At 38.6% G+C, this 18584-nt stretch overlaps 1 protein-coding gene across 1 annotated transcript; it reads left to right on the top strand.

Annotated features, from left to right (window-relative positions):
* Positions 1-11789: 11789 nt before the first annotated feature.
* ZNF624 (zinc finger protein 624) lies at positions 11790-13454 on the top strand. The gene is made up of 3 exons (XM_052658615.1): positions 11790-11968; positions 12305-12728; positions 12813-13454. The coding sequence occupies exons 1-3, from the start codon at positions 11790-11792 to the stop codon at positions 13452-13454; spliced, it is 1245 nt and encodes a 414-aa protein (XP_052514575.1).
* The last annotated feature ends 5130 nt before the right edge of the window (positions 13455-18584 follow it).

An 18584-nucleotide genomic window follows, 5' to 3' on the forward strand; every position in this document is an offset into this window, starting at 1 on the left:
GTCAGCTCTTCGCATCAGGTGGCCAAAGGATTCGAGTTTCAGCTTCAACATCAGTCCTTCCAATGAACACTCAGGACTGATCTCCTTTAGAATGGACTGGTTGGATCTCCTTGCAGTCCAAGAGTCTCTCAAGAGTCTTCTCCAACACCACAGTTCAAAAGCATCAGTTCTTCGGTGCTCAGCTTTCTTCACAGTCCAACTCTCACATCCATACATGACCACAGGAAAAACCATAGCCTTGACTAGACGGACCTTTGTTAGCAAAGTAATGTCTCTGCTTTTCAATATGCTATCTAGGCTGGTCATAACTTGCCTTCCAAGGAGTAAGCCTTTTAATTTCATCACTTGGTAATAAATCACTAAGCAGTAGAGTTATGATTTCTGTCCTTTTTGCTGTATGTTATACTTCAATACTTGAATACATTTTGTAATTAAGGCAAATAATACAAATTATAAGACTTTGCAATCTTATTTCCATTTCATGAAAAACAGTCACCAGAAGGACTCCAAGATTAAATACCGTGGGCCCAGGGTTCAAGCCCTGGTAGGGGAGCTAAGATGCCAGAAACTGTTAGGGAAAAAAGGGGCGGGGGGCGGAGGTGGTATTAGAGTTAACAGTCTCATCATTGAGGGAAGCTGCTCTAGAAACTTTGAGGATTCTGTGTGACCCAATGTGGAAATATGGCCTTTGGGCATCAAAACCGTGGAACTGAGGCAAAAGAAAGAAAACGTGCTTTAAATAATACTGTCAACATTTATTATTAGGATGAGCCAAGGAAACTTTCAAAGATCCAGAAATTAAAATGAAGGCATTATGATTTTTCGGCCAAGAAACTGAATGAGGCAGATACAGGTGGACACGCAATCCCTAATTCCCCCGCCCCTAACCCCCAAGCGCGTCTGGGGTTTTAGTTAGTTGCATGAGGCTTCCCTTGTGCCTCAGATGGCAGAGTCTGCCTGCCATGGAGGAAACCTAGGTTCCATCCCTGAGCTGACAAGATGCTCTGGTGGAGGACACGGCAACCCACTGCAGTATTCTTGCCTAGAGAATCCCATGGACAGAGGAGCCTAGTAGGCTACAGTCCATGGGGTCGCAAGAGTCTGACATGACAGCGACTCGCACACTGTTCTCTCAATGGCTTTATTTCTTTAGTCAAATGGAAGTGCTCAGAGGCAAGGGCTGTGTCATTCTTTGTATCACTAGTTTTAGTGCTCGACACACAGTCGTGATCTCTCAACGTGACCAAACTTCTTAGGTCTACAAACTGTCTACGATGCCAACTCCCGCACCAAAGCAGAAAGGAATTGCAAGAGCACGGCGGCGGCGCGGAGGATTCTGGGCGCCGTCGTCCCCGCCGGCTGCGCAGGCGCACTGCCGTCCGCGGCCGCTCCCGCCGCCGGCGCCATTGCTGGAAGCGCTCACGCCCTGCCCTGAGAGCGCCTTGTCCTCAGGCGGCCGCCAGGTATTAGTTGCCCTGGCGCCTGGCCGGGTCCCCCTCACCCTTCCCTCGGCGCTCGGCTCCCGGCGGCGTCAGGGGCGGGGCCGCTTCTGGTGGGGCCTCTGGCCTGGAGCTGACCCGCCCGCCTCAGAGGCGGCCGGGGTCGGGCTACTTCAGAAGGCAGCGACCTGGAGGCTCTGGGAGAGGGAGCCGGGCTGGGCGGGGGCGCGGCTGGACCCTCCCTTCTTCCTGGGGCCGCCCCTGGACTGAGGAGGAGTGGGCTGAGAAGGGCTTTGAGGGGAGCAGACGGGTTGGAGGAAGGAGAATCTCTCCGTCCTGGGTTTGGCAGCGTGGAGGGACTGGGGTTCGATAGCGGAAACCTGACAGGTGTCCCCCTCCTGCCTTTGGGAAGCGGAGGCAGCTTTTCCTGCCGGCGCAACTTCAGATACCCAGCACAGGTTTTTTTGTCTGTTTTTGTTGTTGGGGTAACTTCAGTTCAGTCTCTCAGTCGTCTCCGACTGTTTGCGACCCCGTGGACTGCAGCACGCCAGGCCTCCCTGTCCATCACCAACTCCCGGAGCTTACTCAAACTTGGAAGACCTTAGATCCCCGACCAGAGCTTGACCTGGGCCAGGGCAGTGAAAGCCCGGAGTTGTAACCACTGGATCCCAGGGAATCCCGAGAACGCAGTATTATTAACTCTGCTGTGCGTTGCAGCCCTGGTTGCTCATTTTATTTTATTTATTTATTTTCTTGGCCGTTCCATGCAGTTTGTAGGAACTTAGTTCCCCAACCAGGATTGGAACCCGTACCCCTGCAGTGGAAGTCCCGTGTCTTAATCACTGGATTGCCAGGGAAGTCCCTTGGACTTACTTATTTTGTACCTGGAAGCTTGTACCTTTTGACCACCTTCACCAACTTCGCAGCTACCACCCCCCACCCCACCCCCCCAAACCATCAATCTGTTCTCTGTATCTGGCAGTCTAGGGTGTTTTGTTTTGTTTTTAGATTACACATTTAAATGAGATCCTATGGTACTTAATTCACTTAGACTTAATCTTTTTTAATGTGGGATAGGTTAGTAGTCTAGTTTCATGCTTTTGCAGGTCAGTGTCCAGTTTTCCCAACATTATTTTTTGAAGAGACTGTTCTTTCCCTGTTGTATATTCTTGGCGCCTTTGTTGTAAATTAATTGCCCATTTATGGGTTTATTTCTGTACTCTAATCTTTTCCATTAATCTGCATCTTTCGCAACATCATACTGTTTTCATTACTATAGCTTAGTAACATAGTTTGAAATCAGGAAGCATGATACCTCCAGCCTTGTTATTTCTCAAACTTGCTTTGGCAATTTGGGATCTTTTGTGGTTCTGTACAAATTTTAGTATTATTTGTCTCAATTCTGTGAAAAACACTTTGGGAATTTTGATGGATTTTGAATCAAATCTATAGATTACTTTAAGTAGTATGGACATTTTTAACAACAATAATTCTTCCAGGCTTTGAGCAGGGAACATCTTTCCACTTAATGTCTTCAAGTTTTCAATGTATGCAGGTCTGTCCCTTTCTTGGTTAAATTTATTCCTAAGTATTTCTTTTTTAAGCAATTGTAAATGAGATTGATTCTTAATTTTCTCAGTGGTAGTTCATTATTCGTGTACAGACGCACAACACACTTTTTTTTAAGTTGGTTTATTATTTATTTTTGGCTCTGCTGGATCTTCATTGCTGTGCGAGTTTTTCTCTAGTGTGGTGAGCAGGGGCTACTCTGGTTGTGGGGCGCAGGCATCTGATTATGGTGGCTTCTCGTTGCAGAGCATAGGCTCTAGGGCTCTCGTGCTTCAGTAGTTGTGGCTCCCAGGCTCTAGAACATAGGCTCAGTAGTTGTGGTACATGGGCTTAGTTTCTCCGTGACATGTGGCATCTTCCTGGATCAGGAATCAACCTGTGTCTCGTGCGTTGGCAGGTGATTCTTTACCACTGAGCCACCAGAGAAGTCTTGGATGTGGATTCTTAATGAAAGTATATTATACATGTAAAGGAGGGACATATTCAGCATAATTCAGCATAGATCCCTTTGGGCCTCCAAAGTTCTGCTGAATGGTGAGAATGTCAGACTGCCCGGGAAGCTCTTATTCAAAAGTAGAATTTCACAAGATATGGAAAGCTCAATTCTCTCTGTGTTCCTGCCCTTTTATTTGCCTTGCAGCATCACTCCACAATTATGCACTTGTTAAGAAAATGTTTTCAAACCTCAAGCTCTTGTTTTCAAACCAAACTCAACATCAACAAGGCCATATCTTTAACCAAAGACAAAAAGCAGAATCAAAAAGTGCCTCGGGTATCTGAACAAGATCTCTGCCACTTTGCTTCTCCACAGTGTAAAGCCTTTATTAGGCATATAACATTTTCAGTATAAGAGGACTACTGCTCAGTGCTTTGTGCACTGGATTCCACTTTGTCTTATATCGTTATTACTATCCTGCTCCTTATTGTTTGGTTTTATCTGATATAGAAAGGATAGATATTTGAATGTGAGATTGAGAGAAGCATGTCAGGGTTTCTAATATCTTTAAGTTTGGAGTTGTGGTGTTCTTTTTACATGAAGCTGAGGTCTGTGAAACTGTTAGCAAGTTGACTCTTCATAGGAAAGACAGAAAGAAAGAGATTATTAGATTATTTCATTGTTAGGTAAGGAGGTGATTGTGGCAAGGAAAGATTGAATTGTTTTCTTTCACAACACACAGCAAGTTGATGTAATGGAAAAAGTGTGGGCATTATAATTAGATTGATTTGGAATCCTACATGGCATTGTGTAAAATGGTTTAATTTTTCTAAGCCTCATATGTGATTTTCTCCTATGTGAAATGGGAATGTAGTTTCCATTAGGTGATGTGAAGGTCATTGAGAAAGTAGTTTAAAAGCTGCTTGTACCGTGTTTGATCTGCTAGCTGTGACTGCATTTAGTAGTATTAAGAGCTACACTAGTAAGAATAGTATTCCCTCACTGATCTTGGGGGTTAACTTGTAATTTTTAGAGAGGTCATACTAACTTGTAATGTCAAGATTTCACCTTAGTACATCTGAGATTTCCAAGGCAAGATTGGTTTTCATGGCTTATTTTTCTTTCTTAGATTTGTCTTTGCAGGACTCCCTTTTTCCAGAGAGGGGAACCCAGAGGAAGAGATTATGGCTGCTGTAGTTTTTTCAGTTGGACCTCTGGTAAGTTGAGCAAACCTCCTCTGATCTGACCTATTATCCTGGTTTGAAAGCACGCCTACTTTTCCCAAAGTTGTGTGACTTCTCTACCTCACCCATACCCATTTTGGTAACTGAATCAAATTGTTTGATCCATGAAAATTGGGTTTACCATAGTAAAGCTTGTAATCTATAGGGAGATTCACTATGCATATTGAAACAAATATCAAGACACCAGATCTCGCAAACAGTATATGCACTATCTTGAGATATGATAGGAAGTCTGGGAAATTTACTTACGATGTTAACTTTGTATTGTTCCCAGGAAGTTTGAGTTATTTATGCGATAGTAGAATGGAGTATTTTCCAATTGGAAAATTTTGTTTAGGAAACTTTGAAAAAAGAAAAATGTACACATATGCATACATACACACACCTTAATTCATAGGGACTGTTCCCCTTGTGCCCACTCTTAGTGTTCTCCTCTTTTCTACCCATAAGAAGTGATCAAGCTTAATAGATGACATGGAGAGAAAGAAGATGTTTAAGACACAGTGCTTGGCTGTAGGGAGCTTACAGTCTCACTGAGGTAAGGCTTACAAACGAAACAGTTACATAATTTATTTAGGTGAATGATAGTTGTTGAGCAGTATGATAAAGTTGATGAGTGATATGTAAGAAAAGAAATGGGATATTAGTATGGGCTAAATCAGTCATGGAAAGCTCAGAAAGATGGTTAGATTTAAGCTGTGACCCAATTACAAGTGGGATTTAAATCGTCATAAATTAATTGTGAGGGTACTTCAGATGAGAAGGCAAGGCTCTGAGGCAGAGAACAGTGAGTGAGCTAGTGATTCGAGATAGATATTTGAGAAAGATAGGATTGAAATTTAGATATTTAAGCTGAATTTTTCATGTTTCTCTGAAAACATTTAAGTGTATATATGCATGTGTGTGTGTTTGGGTGTGTTTGAGGTGGGTAGTAATGTGATTAAAGCTGTGTTTTAGAAGTGACATTTTTAAACAGGAGAGACAGAAGAAAAGTAGTCCCAATATAATTTGTTATAGTAATGATTCATGATAACCTGTAGTGGTGATCTTTTATTCTTGATAGCAAGATATATAACATGTAAATAGTCCTTAAGACAAAGCCTTGAAAAGATAAAATGAAAATCAAAGTGTTTCACTTTATTAGTAGATCTAAAGTATTTGTCTAGTATAGGCCTGATCAAACCCATCTCTAATTATCAGAAGTTGAGCTCACATCATCATTGATTTTCTAGAAACTGAATATTTGTATTTTTAACGTGAGAACTTGAAAGGGAAGAACTAAGATGACATTTTTCTCAATGAAATTTAAAGATAGTTCTGTTACCCTTAATTTTTAAAAATGGCACAAGATCCAGAATCAGTAAGTACTACTAGAAGGTATAAAATTAGGTCCTTATAGGCATACAGTGTCTTAAGGTTTGGAAGAACACAGTGTTGAGAGGTCCCTGAAATATTTCCTGAATGAGTATGGAGACATGCCCTCCAACCCCCAGGCATGGTAATGATTTTCCAACTGTAGAAAACAGATGGTGTTAGTAGCGTTTGAATATTATTCTTGAGTAAGATAGATAATTTCTGAGAAACAGACTTCATCCTCATAGGAAAAAGAATTATGTGGCATCTAAGACCCCTTATATGTTTATTTTTGTTTTGATAGGTTATTTGTTAGAGCCTTTAAAACCTATACAGTTATATCTTTCTCAGTCTTGTGTGTGTCATTGTCTCAAACAAAATGAAAGAAAGTTATGATTGGATGTTGCTATGGACCTTAATTTCCTCCCTAAATAAAACAGTAGAAGAGATGTATCTACACCACGTCTGCGGTGGACTGGTGGTGCTTGTTGAGGCTGTGCTGTATGTAACAGGTAGGCATGGAGTGATCTTATCCTGTGTCCCCTCAGAGTCCTCAAGTTTTCCAGCCAGAGGAAGATCTTCACCTTCAGGCAGAAGAGCCAGAGTTGGTAAAGGTAATACTTGGCATTGTATCTTAAGGAGAATGAAGTGACAGCTCCTCTTTTACTGCCCTAATTCTTAATGTTCCAATACCATTGCAGGTTCACCATGCATACCATCTTGCTTGATCAATGCAGTAATCCCAGGGCTAGTAGCATCAATTTGACAGATTTTGTTTCTCTTAGTGGTGGCAGCCCTAATTTGACAGGTGGTCTTGTTATAATTCCTGATGAAAAAGTAGCCTGTGTCACATACTTCACTTCTTGCTCAATCATCTGATTCCATTTTATTGCTGTGCAAACTGGATGTTTGCATTGGAAAAGAAGGGCAAGGGTTGCTTCTTTCTCTTTACCAGTCTCCAGGAATCCTCCAAAGTTGATCAATGAGTATCCTTTTAGTTTTATAATGAAATAATAATTTTAAATATATTAGATATTTTTGAAATCCATTACAGTTATTGTTCTTATTGATGCTCAAGTCTTCCCATCTTTGGCTAGTGGGAGCCTCTTCAAGTTGTCTCCAATGTCTTAGATATTTTCCTCTAGTCTTTGAGAGTTTCCTTGCTTTTAATTATGACAGAAAGTTCCAGGTCCTTGTTTCGTTTAGTGGAATCTGTAGAGGTCACAGTCTAAACTGCATAAAAGTACCTTTTTGGTTATCATTTCTAGACCTTTTCAGTGGACAAAGCTAGGAAGTATGATGGGATATTTTCTTTAAACTACTTAGTGAGTTTATACCAATATTTCCAATTCAGTTTTGAATTTCTTGAGTTTATACATAATCTCATTGATATTGAATCTATATGTTCTTTCTCCCATGTCAGATTTATTAACTCTGAATGATACTTGTATTCTAATTTGCTTTATCCAACACTGCACACATAATGTGGGTAAATACTGTGGCTCAGATGGTAAAGAATCTGCCTGTAGTGCAGAAGACCTGGGTTTGATTCCTGGGTAGGGAAGATTCCCCTGGAGTAGGAAATGGCAGCCCACTCCAGTATTCTTGCTGGGGAATTCCATGGACAGAGGAGCCTGGCAGGCTACAGTCCATGGGGTGGCAAAAGAATCAGACATGACTGAGCAACTAACACACACACAACAGTTACAAAATAGCTTAGCATTTCCATCACTGCCACCAGCAATAGGATTATTTACTGAAAATGTGCTGTTTTTTACAATTCTTTTTCTCCTCAGAATATATCTCTCAAGAGATACACAGAAAAATTACTGTGTTTTAAAGATGTTCAAAATAGTTCCTCTCTGATGAATGTGTATGCTACCAGTTGATTTCATTTTACTTTTAATTTTTAGGAATTGCTTTTTTAAATTTAGTTTTTCTTTTATAATAATATAAAGTATTTGTATGGATCAAAAGTCAAATCTGTAAGGCAGGAAATATTCAAGGAAATCTAGCTTCTGCTCCAGTTCTCTTCACTCTGTTTCCTCTTTCCTCTAATAGATAATCATTAAAATAGTTTTATAGCTCATTCTTTGATTTTTTTCTTTACAAGATGCATATACATATATTTTATAACCTGACCAAAAAAGCTCCTCAGGGTCCCATGATTTCTTATTTTTCTTTCTCAGACAGCTTATTCTATAACTACAATCTGAATGATAAACTATGTGTTTTATTAAGCCATATTTTATAGAATAGAACTGAAAAAAAGTTGATAATATACATATGGCAGGATTTTGAGGAAGGAAACATTTGGGTGGAAACTGCTAGTTTTCTTCCCCAGTTTTGTATGTGTTAATCTACCTAATAGATCTAACTGTATAGTCCCCTGAGGGATCTCTGTATTTATTTCAGGAATCAGTGACATTTAAAGATGTGGCTGTAGACTTCACATTGGAAGAGTGGAGGTTGATGGACCCTATGCAGAGGGACCTGCACAAGGATGTGATGCTAGAGAATTATAGGAATCTTGTCTCCTTGGGTAAGGATAAGCTCTGTGCATATGTACCTGACACTGGACCAGATTTACTGAAGATAATAGATTCTCTAAAATACTTAACTGAATTTTGGGTTAGAATTTAAGCATTAAAATCTCAGTCTTGGGGGCATATTGTTAGGAGTTATACTGTCTCTTGCTCTTAACTCAATGGTCTGCCAATTGTAGAGTAAGAAATATGTACTTCATTGTAATCTTAGAGAGTGTTGACAGTCCCTCTGATTGAAGACTAAAGTTTTTTCCAGTCATTTCCAGAGTAAGAGTTATCAGTGCCTCTAGAAAGAATGAACAAATATGTTTATTTTCTTTCTAAACAGATTATTTCCAAACCTAGGATTACAGTCTAGAGCTTCTTTGAGGTACCTTTGTAATTCTCTACAACACTGCTGTACAGTAGGATGTTCTCCTGTGACGGGAGTTTGCTGCATCTGTGCTGTCCAGTATGACAAGCAGTAGACACTGTGGCTACTGAGAACTTGAAGTCTGGCTAGTAAAATGAAAAACTGAATTTTAAATTGTATATAATTTTAACTAATTTAAATTTAGAGTTAAGTAGCCATAGGTGGCTCTTGGCAGCTGCCTTGGACAACGCACCTCTAGAACTTCTCATAGCCACTCCACACAGGAGATAAAGAGCAGTTGACCCTGGTTCTTGCTCATAGGCACAATCAAATCCTATTCGTTTTTCTCTGAGCAGGGCTTGCAATTTCCAAACCAGACATGATATCTCATTTGGAGGATGGAAAAGGACCATGGGTGGTAGTGAGAGAAATTTCAAGAACCCCCTTTTCGGGTGAGTTAATAAGAAACTGGAGGATGAGATTTATTTAAAGTCAGTAGGTCTTGGATGGAGCAGAATATTTGAAATATCTGAGGGATATCTTTGTTCAAAGCTGTCTCAAAGGAAAAGACTCTCCCCATCTCATCCTCTCTCCTTACGCCTCCCTCCTGCCTTTTCTCCCTCTCTCTCTTTTTCTCTCCTTTTCCTTCTCCCTCATCTCTGCCCTGTACTTGTAGTCCCCATCCCATCCTATTTTATTTTCTTGGGAACATGATTTTCATAATTGTTCTTTCATTTCTTCTTCATTCTTTCAATTCTCTCCTCTCCAGTTAACTTTATATTTTTCTCATTTGTTTAACTACTATGTATCTGATATCTCTTCTTTAATTTTCCTGAAAGTGCTTTCTTAAGGATCATCACTGATTTCTTTTACACGAAACCTGTTGACTGATTATTTAACTTTCTTCACTTACAAGCCTGCTGAACCCCCCTCCACTCTGCCAGGATCTTAACTTATTGAGAATATGAACAATAAATCAGTTGGGAATCAAAATACAGTATTTATCTATTTAGCCAATATTTACCCTTTTAACTAAGATTATTTTTCTTCTACTTAAAGAACACTGTTCAATACTCTCTTTTATTCAGATATGCTGGTGTCATATTCTCTCCATTTTTCTTTTTCCCCTAAAAAAAAATTCCTGTCACCTTAATTCATTTAGATATTTAAATCATCTGAGTTTTAGTCCTTGGATTCTAGAGTGGTCTTTTTTGGTGACCCTGAATTCAGACCTGTGTCTCACCCTGTGAATTCATTGAAACTTCTACTTAACTTGAGTTTTAAAATCATCGAACCATTTCTTTTTCCATAAAACCATTTTACTAACCACAGATTTTGATTGCTTTTTTTTTTAAATTTAGATGTGATTACTTGGAAATAAATTTAAAATTTTCAAGAAGTTTGAAAGTGTTTTAAAAAGTAAAATATTAAGTTTGCATATACAAATAAATTATAAGACCACCACCACCCAGTATAATTGTTTAAGAAAATTTTGAAACTGTCAGAAATTTTCTTAAGACCCATAAAAAGGTTGCAGAACTACTCTTGATAAAAGTAATTGTCGTTATTTGTAATATTCACAACTATATTAATTTTGACTAGTTCAGCCTACTTTCTGAAAAATCAGTGTCTTCCATAAATGTTGTGTAAAAAGATACAGAAAAGAATATTAAAAAAAATAACGTATGTATGTATAACTGAATCACTTTGCTGCACAGCAGTAATTAATACAACATTGTATAATAATCAACTGTACTTAAATAGATAAATACAATTTTTAAAATCAAAATTGAGAGCCAAAAAAAAAAAAGGATACATATGAAGACTTGAAGAAGCTATTCTGACAAGGAAATGTCAGAGAAAGCCTTCACAGAAAAGCTAGTGAACAAATAATGAGAACAAGTGAAAAGTATTGTTGGGGGTGAATATCTGGTTTGTGGAGTAAATGGAAATCAAGGAAGTAGTTACAGCTTTTGAAGTAACTCTCTAAAGAATTTGACTCTAAAAGGAATGAGAAAAGGAAAACATATTTGAGAAACTTGGATCGTAGAAGGGTTACTGGGAATAAATTTTTTTTAATAGGAAGAAAACTCCTTGAATTACTACTATGGTTCTTTGCTCAATCAGCCACCCTTAACCCTACCCCCTTCTTCCTAGAAAACAAGGCCAATTTGCAAGCAGTTAAAAACATATGTTCATTATCAATTCAGTTCTCTTTTGTTATGCTGTTAGTACAATCTCCTCAACCTAGGAAATAGGAGTCATTTGACTTTTCTTTTTTTCCTCCCAGAGTTGGAGACCAAACCTACAACCAAGAATACTATACCAACAGAGGATTTTTCTAAAAAACATTTATCACAGGATGCCATTGTAGAGAAACTCACAGAGAATGGTCTATGGGACCCCAGAATGGGAGGATTATGGAAATGGGGCGACAGGATACTGAGACTGCAATATAGTCAGCAGAGTCCTGTAGGCCAAAGAACAGTTAAACACAAAAAAATCCCCACTATTCAGAAAGGCTTTGGGTTTGGATCTGTTCTTCTTCCAGAACCAGAAGTTATCACAGAAGAACCCCATGGCAAATACCAAACACATGATGAAAATTTTACAGAGGGTTTAGATTTGATCACAGATACCCATCTGAGGAAGGAAATTTGCAAGGATACAGAAGGCAGCAAAGTCATGAGCCCTGCCTCAGAACTCACTTTAGAGAAAAAACCCAATAATAAAGAAAAACCCTATAAATGTAGTACATGTGAAAAGGCCTTCCGTTATAGGTCATTACTCATTCAACATCAGAGAACTCACACTAAAGAAAAACCTTATGAATGTAATGAGTGTGGGAAAATGTTCAGCCAGCCTTCTTATCTTAGTCAACATAAAAAAATTCACACTGGAGAAAAACCCTATAAATGTAGTGAATGTGGAAAGGCTTTCATTGCTTCTTCATCACTTATGGTGCATCAGAGAATTCATACTAAGGAGAAACCTTATCAATGCAATGTCTGTGGAAAATCTTTTAGCCAGTGTGCGCGCCTTAATCAACATCAGAGAATTCAAACTGGAGATAAGCCCTATAAATGTAGTGAATGCGGGAAAGCTTTTAGTGATAAATCAAAACTTGCAAGACATCAGGAAACTCACAATGGAGAGAAACCCTACAAATGTAATGATTGTGGGAAAGCCTTTAGGAATAAGTCATATCTTAGTGTACATCAGAAGACCCATACTGAAGAGAAGCCATATAAATGCAATGAGTGTGGGAAGTCTTTCAAGAATACCACAATCTTTAATGTTCATCAGAGAATTCATACTGGAGAGAAGCCCTTTAGGTGTAATGAATGTGGAAAAGCCTACAGAAGTAATTCCAGTCTTATTGTGCATATCAGAACTCACACTGGGGAAAAACCCTATGAATGTAATGAATGTGGGAAAGCATTCAATCGTATAGCAAATTTCACAGAACATCAGAGGATTCATACTGGAGAAAAACCCTATAAATGTAATGAATGTGGGAAATCATTTATTAATTATTCATGCCTTAGTGTACACCACAGAATGCATACAGGAGAGAAACCTTATAAATGTAATGAATGTGGAAAGGCCTTCATGCGTTCTTCATCTCTAATTATACATCAGCGAATTCATACTGAGGAGAAACCTTATCTCTGTAATGAATGTGGGGAATCTTTCAGAATAAAATCACATTTAACTGTACATCAGAGGATTCATACTGGAGAGAAACCATATAAATGTACTGACTGTGAGAGGGCATTTACCAAAATGGTAAATCTCAAGGAGCACCAGAAAATTCACACTGGCGTGAAACCCTACACATGCTACAACTGTGGAAAATCCTTCAGAACTAAGTCATACCTTATTGTACATCAGAGGACCCACACTGGAGAAAAACCATATAAATGTAATGAATGTGAGAAAGCTTTCACTAATACATCACAGCTTACTGTGCATCAGAGAAGGCATACTGGAGAGAAACCCTATAAATGTAATGAATGTGGGAAGGTTTTTACAAGTAACTCAGGCTTTAATACCCATCAAAGGACACATACCGGGGAGAAGCCATTTAAATGTAATGACTGTGGCAAAGCATTTAGCCAGATGGTACACGTTACAGAACATCAGAAAATCCATAGTGGAGAGAAACCCTATAAATGTGATGTCTGTGGAAAAGCCTTCAGGAGAGGTTCATACCTTACAGTTCACTGGAGGACACATACTGGAGAAAAACCCTACATGTGTAAGGAATGCGGGAAAGGTTGTATTACTCTATCACAGCTAACTCTGCACCAGAGAATTCATACTGGGGAGAGGCCCTATAGATGTGAAGAATGTGGAAAAGCCTTCAGAACTAACTCAGACTTTATTGTGCATCTGAGGATGCACACTGGAGAAAAACCCTATAAATGTAGTGAATGTGGAAAAGCCTTTAGGAGTAGCTCCAGCCTTACTGTACATCAAAGAACACATCAGAGAGAAATTCAGTTAGTATAGAGAACAGCAAATCATCGTTCAGACAGTAACAAGAATCTTATAAACTGTATATTTTATGAATGTGGGATAACATCCAGGAGCAATTCACCAGAAAATACACACTGAAGAGATGCTTTATAAGAATGTAGAAAAGTAGTTGGTCATCTTAAATCTTAGAAATTATAAGAAAATTCATAATAAAAAGGGCATGTGAAAGCCTTCATCCAAATTTCATATTTTATTCATTTAACAAGTTGTCTTCAATGATTGCTTATATATATTTTACATATATATATATATATATATATATATTCCTATTGGCCTGTCTATATTTCTTAGGAATCTAGAGGTGCTCTTAATGTATTTGAGATATTAATCCTTTCTCATGTGTGTTCTAAATGTTTTTCTTAACCTAGTATTTGTCTTTGTATTTTTTATATAGTAAAAGATTGTAAGTCTTTAATTTTTTATAGTAAAACATCTTTTCCTTTTTATATTCCTGATTTACTGTTAAAAGGACCCATGTAATCCCCAAGTTATATATAATCTCTTAAATTTGTTTCTAAGGTTTTTATAATTTTATTTTTTTACCTTGAGGTTTTAATCCATCTGGACTAGATGGCTGTTCATAGAAAAACAACTCCAAATGCATTAACCTGTGACAGTGTTATGAACCTAAATGAATAGTACTCAGGGAAGTGCATATTAAAATAACCCATGAGATGTTAACTTCCACTTCGTGGAGTTGGCAAAAATTAAGAGATGTTTTGCTAGTGGAGTTTGGTAAACCATGTGCTCTTGCAAAATGGTTATATCAACTTATATTTCCACTTGGAATCCAGCTATATATTTTTCAGATTTTTAAGTAAAAGTTTAAAAGCATTTTGACCCAGCAGTCTCACTTTGAGAATTTGCTGCACAAAAATAGTAGCATCAGTGAAAAATATATGCATAAGGAGGATGTTTGTTAGAGTGTTATTTATAGAGACAGAGATGAAACCCAGCTGGAAACAAAGTGAATGCCAACTAATTGGGGAATGGGTGAATTAACTGTTATATAGCCATACCATGGAACAACATGAGAGTAATTTTTTTAATGAGTTATATTTACAGTAGTTGACTAACAGGTGTTACCACAATTTTTTGGTAAGTAATTGCTTTATTACAGAGATGTATATGTACAAAATTTCATTTTTAAAGTAATGATCACATGCATTTGTGTGTATATGTGTGCATGTCATTAGATGAGCATGGAAACAGGTAACAAGAATATACACCAAGCTGTTAATATTGGTTACCTTGAAGCGGGGGAGAAAAGGGAAGCATGAGATAAGTGCGGGGAAAGACTAGGATAACAGAAAAATGTAAATGCAGTGTTTATGGTATAAAACTACTATGTATTTGTGTAAACATTTGATAACCATGAATGAAGGGATGGTCTCCTAAAAGTTAATGACATTCATTTCAGATTTTTTTGAGAATCTAGTGTTTGTTTGTTTTACCTTTCTGTGCTTTTCCATATTTTTCAGTTTTTTTCTTTGCAGTGAGCATGTAATTTTTATGTAAACATGAAAAACCTATTTTTCTGTGAAGCTCATTTTTTTTCCTGTGGACACCTGTCATGTCCCAGGAATTACCCTGGATGCTGAGTATACCTTGGCAGAGCAGGAGTGGTGATGGATCTTAAGAGCTTGGGAACTGGTGTGGATGCTTCCTAGATTCCAAAGAAATTATCCAGCGTTTCACCACCACCCCTCACTCTCTCACTTTCATTTGGAGGAGGTAATAGAAATTTCAGGTAGATGCAAAATATATCCAAGAATATCTGGAACTTGTGTCCAGGTTATAGACCAGAAGGCTTGCAAGCCTCAGGACAAGTTCCACTTTCAACATGGCACCGAAGGAGATCACAGTGGTGAAAAGGTCTGTGTACAGCCCCACACAACATTGCAATACTGGAGTATAGAGAGGGAAACAGCCAAGGACTCCCAAGTCCATTTTAAAGTATTGGAAATACTAAGAGAGACCTGCAGTCAAAATGGGAACCCAGAGGCTGTAATCCTGGTCCCAGAAGGCCCTAACAGACCGTGGACCTGACGCCTGAAAAGGACAAGGCATGTAGGGCAACACTTTAATGGAGACTGAAGGAAAGTCAGATACCCTCCCACAATGTTGTAAAGAGGATCTCGGGTGAGTGATGGGAACTGTCTCCCTAAAATGAATTTGACATTGTGGTTAAAGTGACTATTTTGATTGAATTTTAATAGTGAAATTTATTAACTATTACTAGATGTGTCTTCTTTGGACAAAACGTACCACTTTCTGATTGGAAGGTTTTGAGGGTCTAACCTTGAAATACTACCCTTAAGAAACTATATTGTCAAACAGTCTGCATGACTTGATAAACTCTGTTGGCTGTTCCTTTCTGCCTTCAACCCCTCATCACACCTATACCCTGTCTGCCTTACCTCCCCAAGAAAGGAGCAAAGCGGTAAGGTCAGCAGGTTAAAGTGACATAAGAACTGAAAGATGTCCATTGGATTTGGGCACAGAGATAACGCAGGGCACCTTTACTAGAGCAGTTCCATGAACTGGAAGGTGCCAGAGCCTGGTTCCAGTGTGTAGTGTTATCACGTTAGAGGTTTAATCTGCATCACCTTACACTCTATTGATGTTGAGTCCCTTTCCAGGTGTTTACTGGCTTCTTGAATATCCTCTTTTGAGAAGTGCCATTCAAGACTCTCCCAAACTTTCTGGTTATTTGCAGGTTATTAGAATATCTTTCTATATTCTAGATATAATTTTCTTTCAGTTCATGTCTGCATGGTGTGTTAGGCAGAATTCTAAATTGCTCCCTAAACTTCTGGCCCCTGGTATGCAAGAGGTTCCCAATTACTTAGTCAAACACTAATCTAGGTACTTTTGTGAAGGGATTTTGCAAATACAACTGAAGTCCCAAATCAGTTGACTCAGAATAATGAAATTACCCCAGTGGGCCAGACCAAATCAGTTGAGATCTTAAAAAGTGTGGTGCTCCTCCTGGTGAGTGAGATTGGGAATATGAGGGGGAGTCAGTGTGAGCTATGTTCTTCATTGCTGACCTTGAAGACAAAGGGGCCACGTGACAGGAATGTGCACCCTGTAGGACCTGAGAGCAGCTTGTGACTGAGCCCAGCAAGGAAACAAGAACATCAGTCTTGTAGCTTCAAGGAGCTGAATTTTGCCAACAAGTTGATTTAGCTCAGAAATGGATTCTTCCTCAGCCTTCAGACAAGAATCAACCCTGCTGACTCATTGATTTCAGCCTTTGAGACCAGAGCAGAGAATCCAACCTCACTGTGCTTGAACTCCTGACCCACAGAGCTGTGGGCTAATAAACAGTTGTTGTTTTAAGCCACTGTTCCCATTAATGCATTATGCAGCAGTAGAAAGCAAATATACATGATATATGTCTTTCCCCTATTTTTTACTTTTAACCTAATCTGTGACCTTATATTTATAGTATGTCTCCTGTAAGCAGCATCCATTTAGGGTCTATCTTTAGTCTGACAATCTCTGTAGTTTAATTAGTGAGTGTAATCCATTTTCATTTCATGTACTTACTCATTGGGTGTAAGTCTGCTTGTGTTACCTTGTTTCTTCCATTTCTCCTTTATTGCTTTTTTTGTATTAATCAAATATGCTTCATTATCTCATATTCTACTCTATTCAACTTAATTATACATTCAGTTATTATTTTGGTTGCTACCCTAGAGCAGCAGGACTATTTTCATAATCTAAGGCATTATTTACCTTTCTCATTCTCATTTTTCATACTCATTTTCTCATGAATGTAGATTACTGTTTTTCGGAAGCTGCATGGCATGAGATATTGCAAAATATTTAATGCAAAAGAAGATCTCAGAATTCAGCTATCTTCTATTGAGCCATTGTTATTGAGTGAACTGTGTCCCTCACCCCTCAAATTCATGTGCTGAGACTGACTCCCAAGTGCCCAAGAATGTCTGCTTTAGGACATAGGCCCTTTAAAGAGGTGATAAGTTAAAAGCCACCTTTCCACAAGGAGGCTTTCCTTGTGGCTCAGATGGTAGAGTCTGCCTGCAATTCAGGAGACCCGGGTTCAATCCCTGGGTCCAGAAGATCCCCTGGAGGAGGGCATGGCAGTCCACTCCAATATTCTTGCCTGGAGAAGCTTATGGACAGAGAAGCCTGGTGGGCTACAGTCTGTGGGGTTGCATTGAGTCAAACACGACTGAGCAACTAACATAACAAGTTAAAATGAGGCTGTTAGGGTGGTTCCTAAATAAAGTCTGACTGATGTCCTTAAGAGGAAACATGGATGAACAGAGAGTCCACCAGCAGTGCACACTCAAAGGGACAACCATGTGAAGAGGCCCCAGGAGGGTAGCTACCAGCAAGCCGAGGAGAGGGGCCTCAGGAGAAACGAGCCTTGCAGACACCTGGCTCCTGGACATCTGTCCCCAGAACCGTGAGTAGATAAACTGTCATTTAAGCCATTTCATCTGTGGTACTTTTGTTATAGCAGACCTCGCAAACTATTCTAGTCAGGCATTAAAAGAGATTTGCAAAAAATTTCAGACACCATCACTCTTAGCACTAATTTTTTGTTTTGAAGATTTTTTTTTCAAAAATATATTTCAATATCATATTGTAAGTTTAGTATTTTTAATCAATAAAACAGTAAACATTTTTCCAATTTTGCTTTCAAATACAGTAAATATTGATATAATTTATAAAAATAAAAAGTCTTTGGTTTCCTTAATTTTTAAAATTGTAAGGTTGTCCTAATATTGAAACATCTGAAAAATCATTACCCCTAAAATGTCTTTGACTCGTTGGAGCACTCTTGAAATTAGTATTTCAATATTTCAAAGCAATGAAAAAAAATAATGATTTAATTCCCTTGATACTCTGCCTTTTGTTCCATTGTAGTCATATATTTTATTTCTGTTTTAAACTCCAAAAGATATTATTATCACTATTTTAAACAGTGTTTACTCATATTTATTCACGTATTTGCCTATTCCTGTGTTCTTAGTTCATCCCTGACTTTCCTCATTCTAACTGGATCATGCTCCCTTTGCCTGGTTATCAGAGCATCCAGTGGCTTATCTCAGCTTTTGTCTTAAC

This window comes from Budorcas taxicolor, chromosome 19, assembly GCF_023091745.1.
Source record: "Budorcas taxicolor isolate Tak-1 chromosome 19, Takin1.1, whole genome shotgun sequence".
Lineage (NCBI taxonomy): Eukaryota > Metazoa > Chordata > Mammalia > Artiodactyla > Bovidae > Budorcas > Budorcas taxicolor.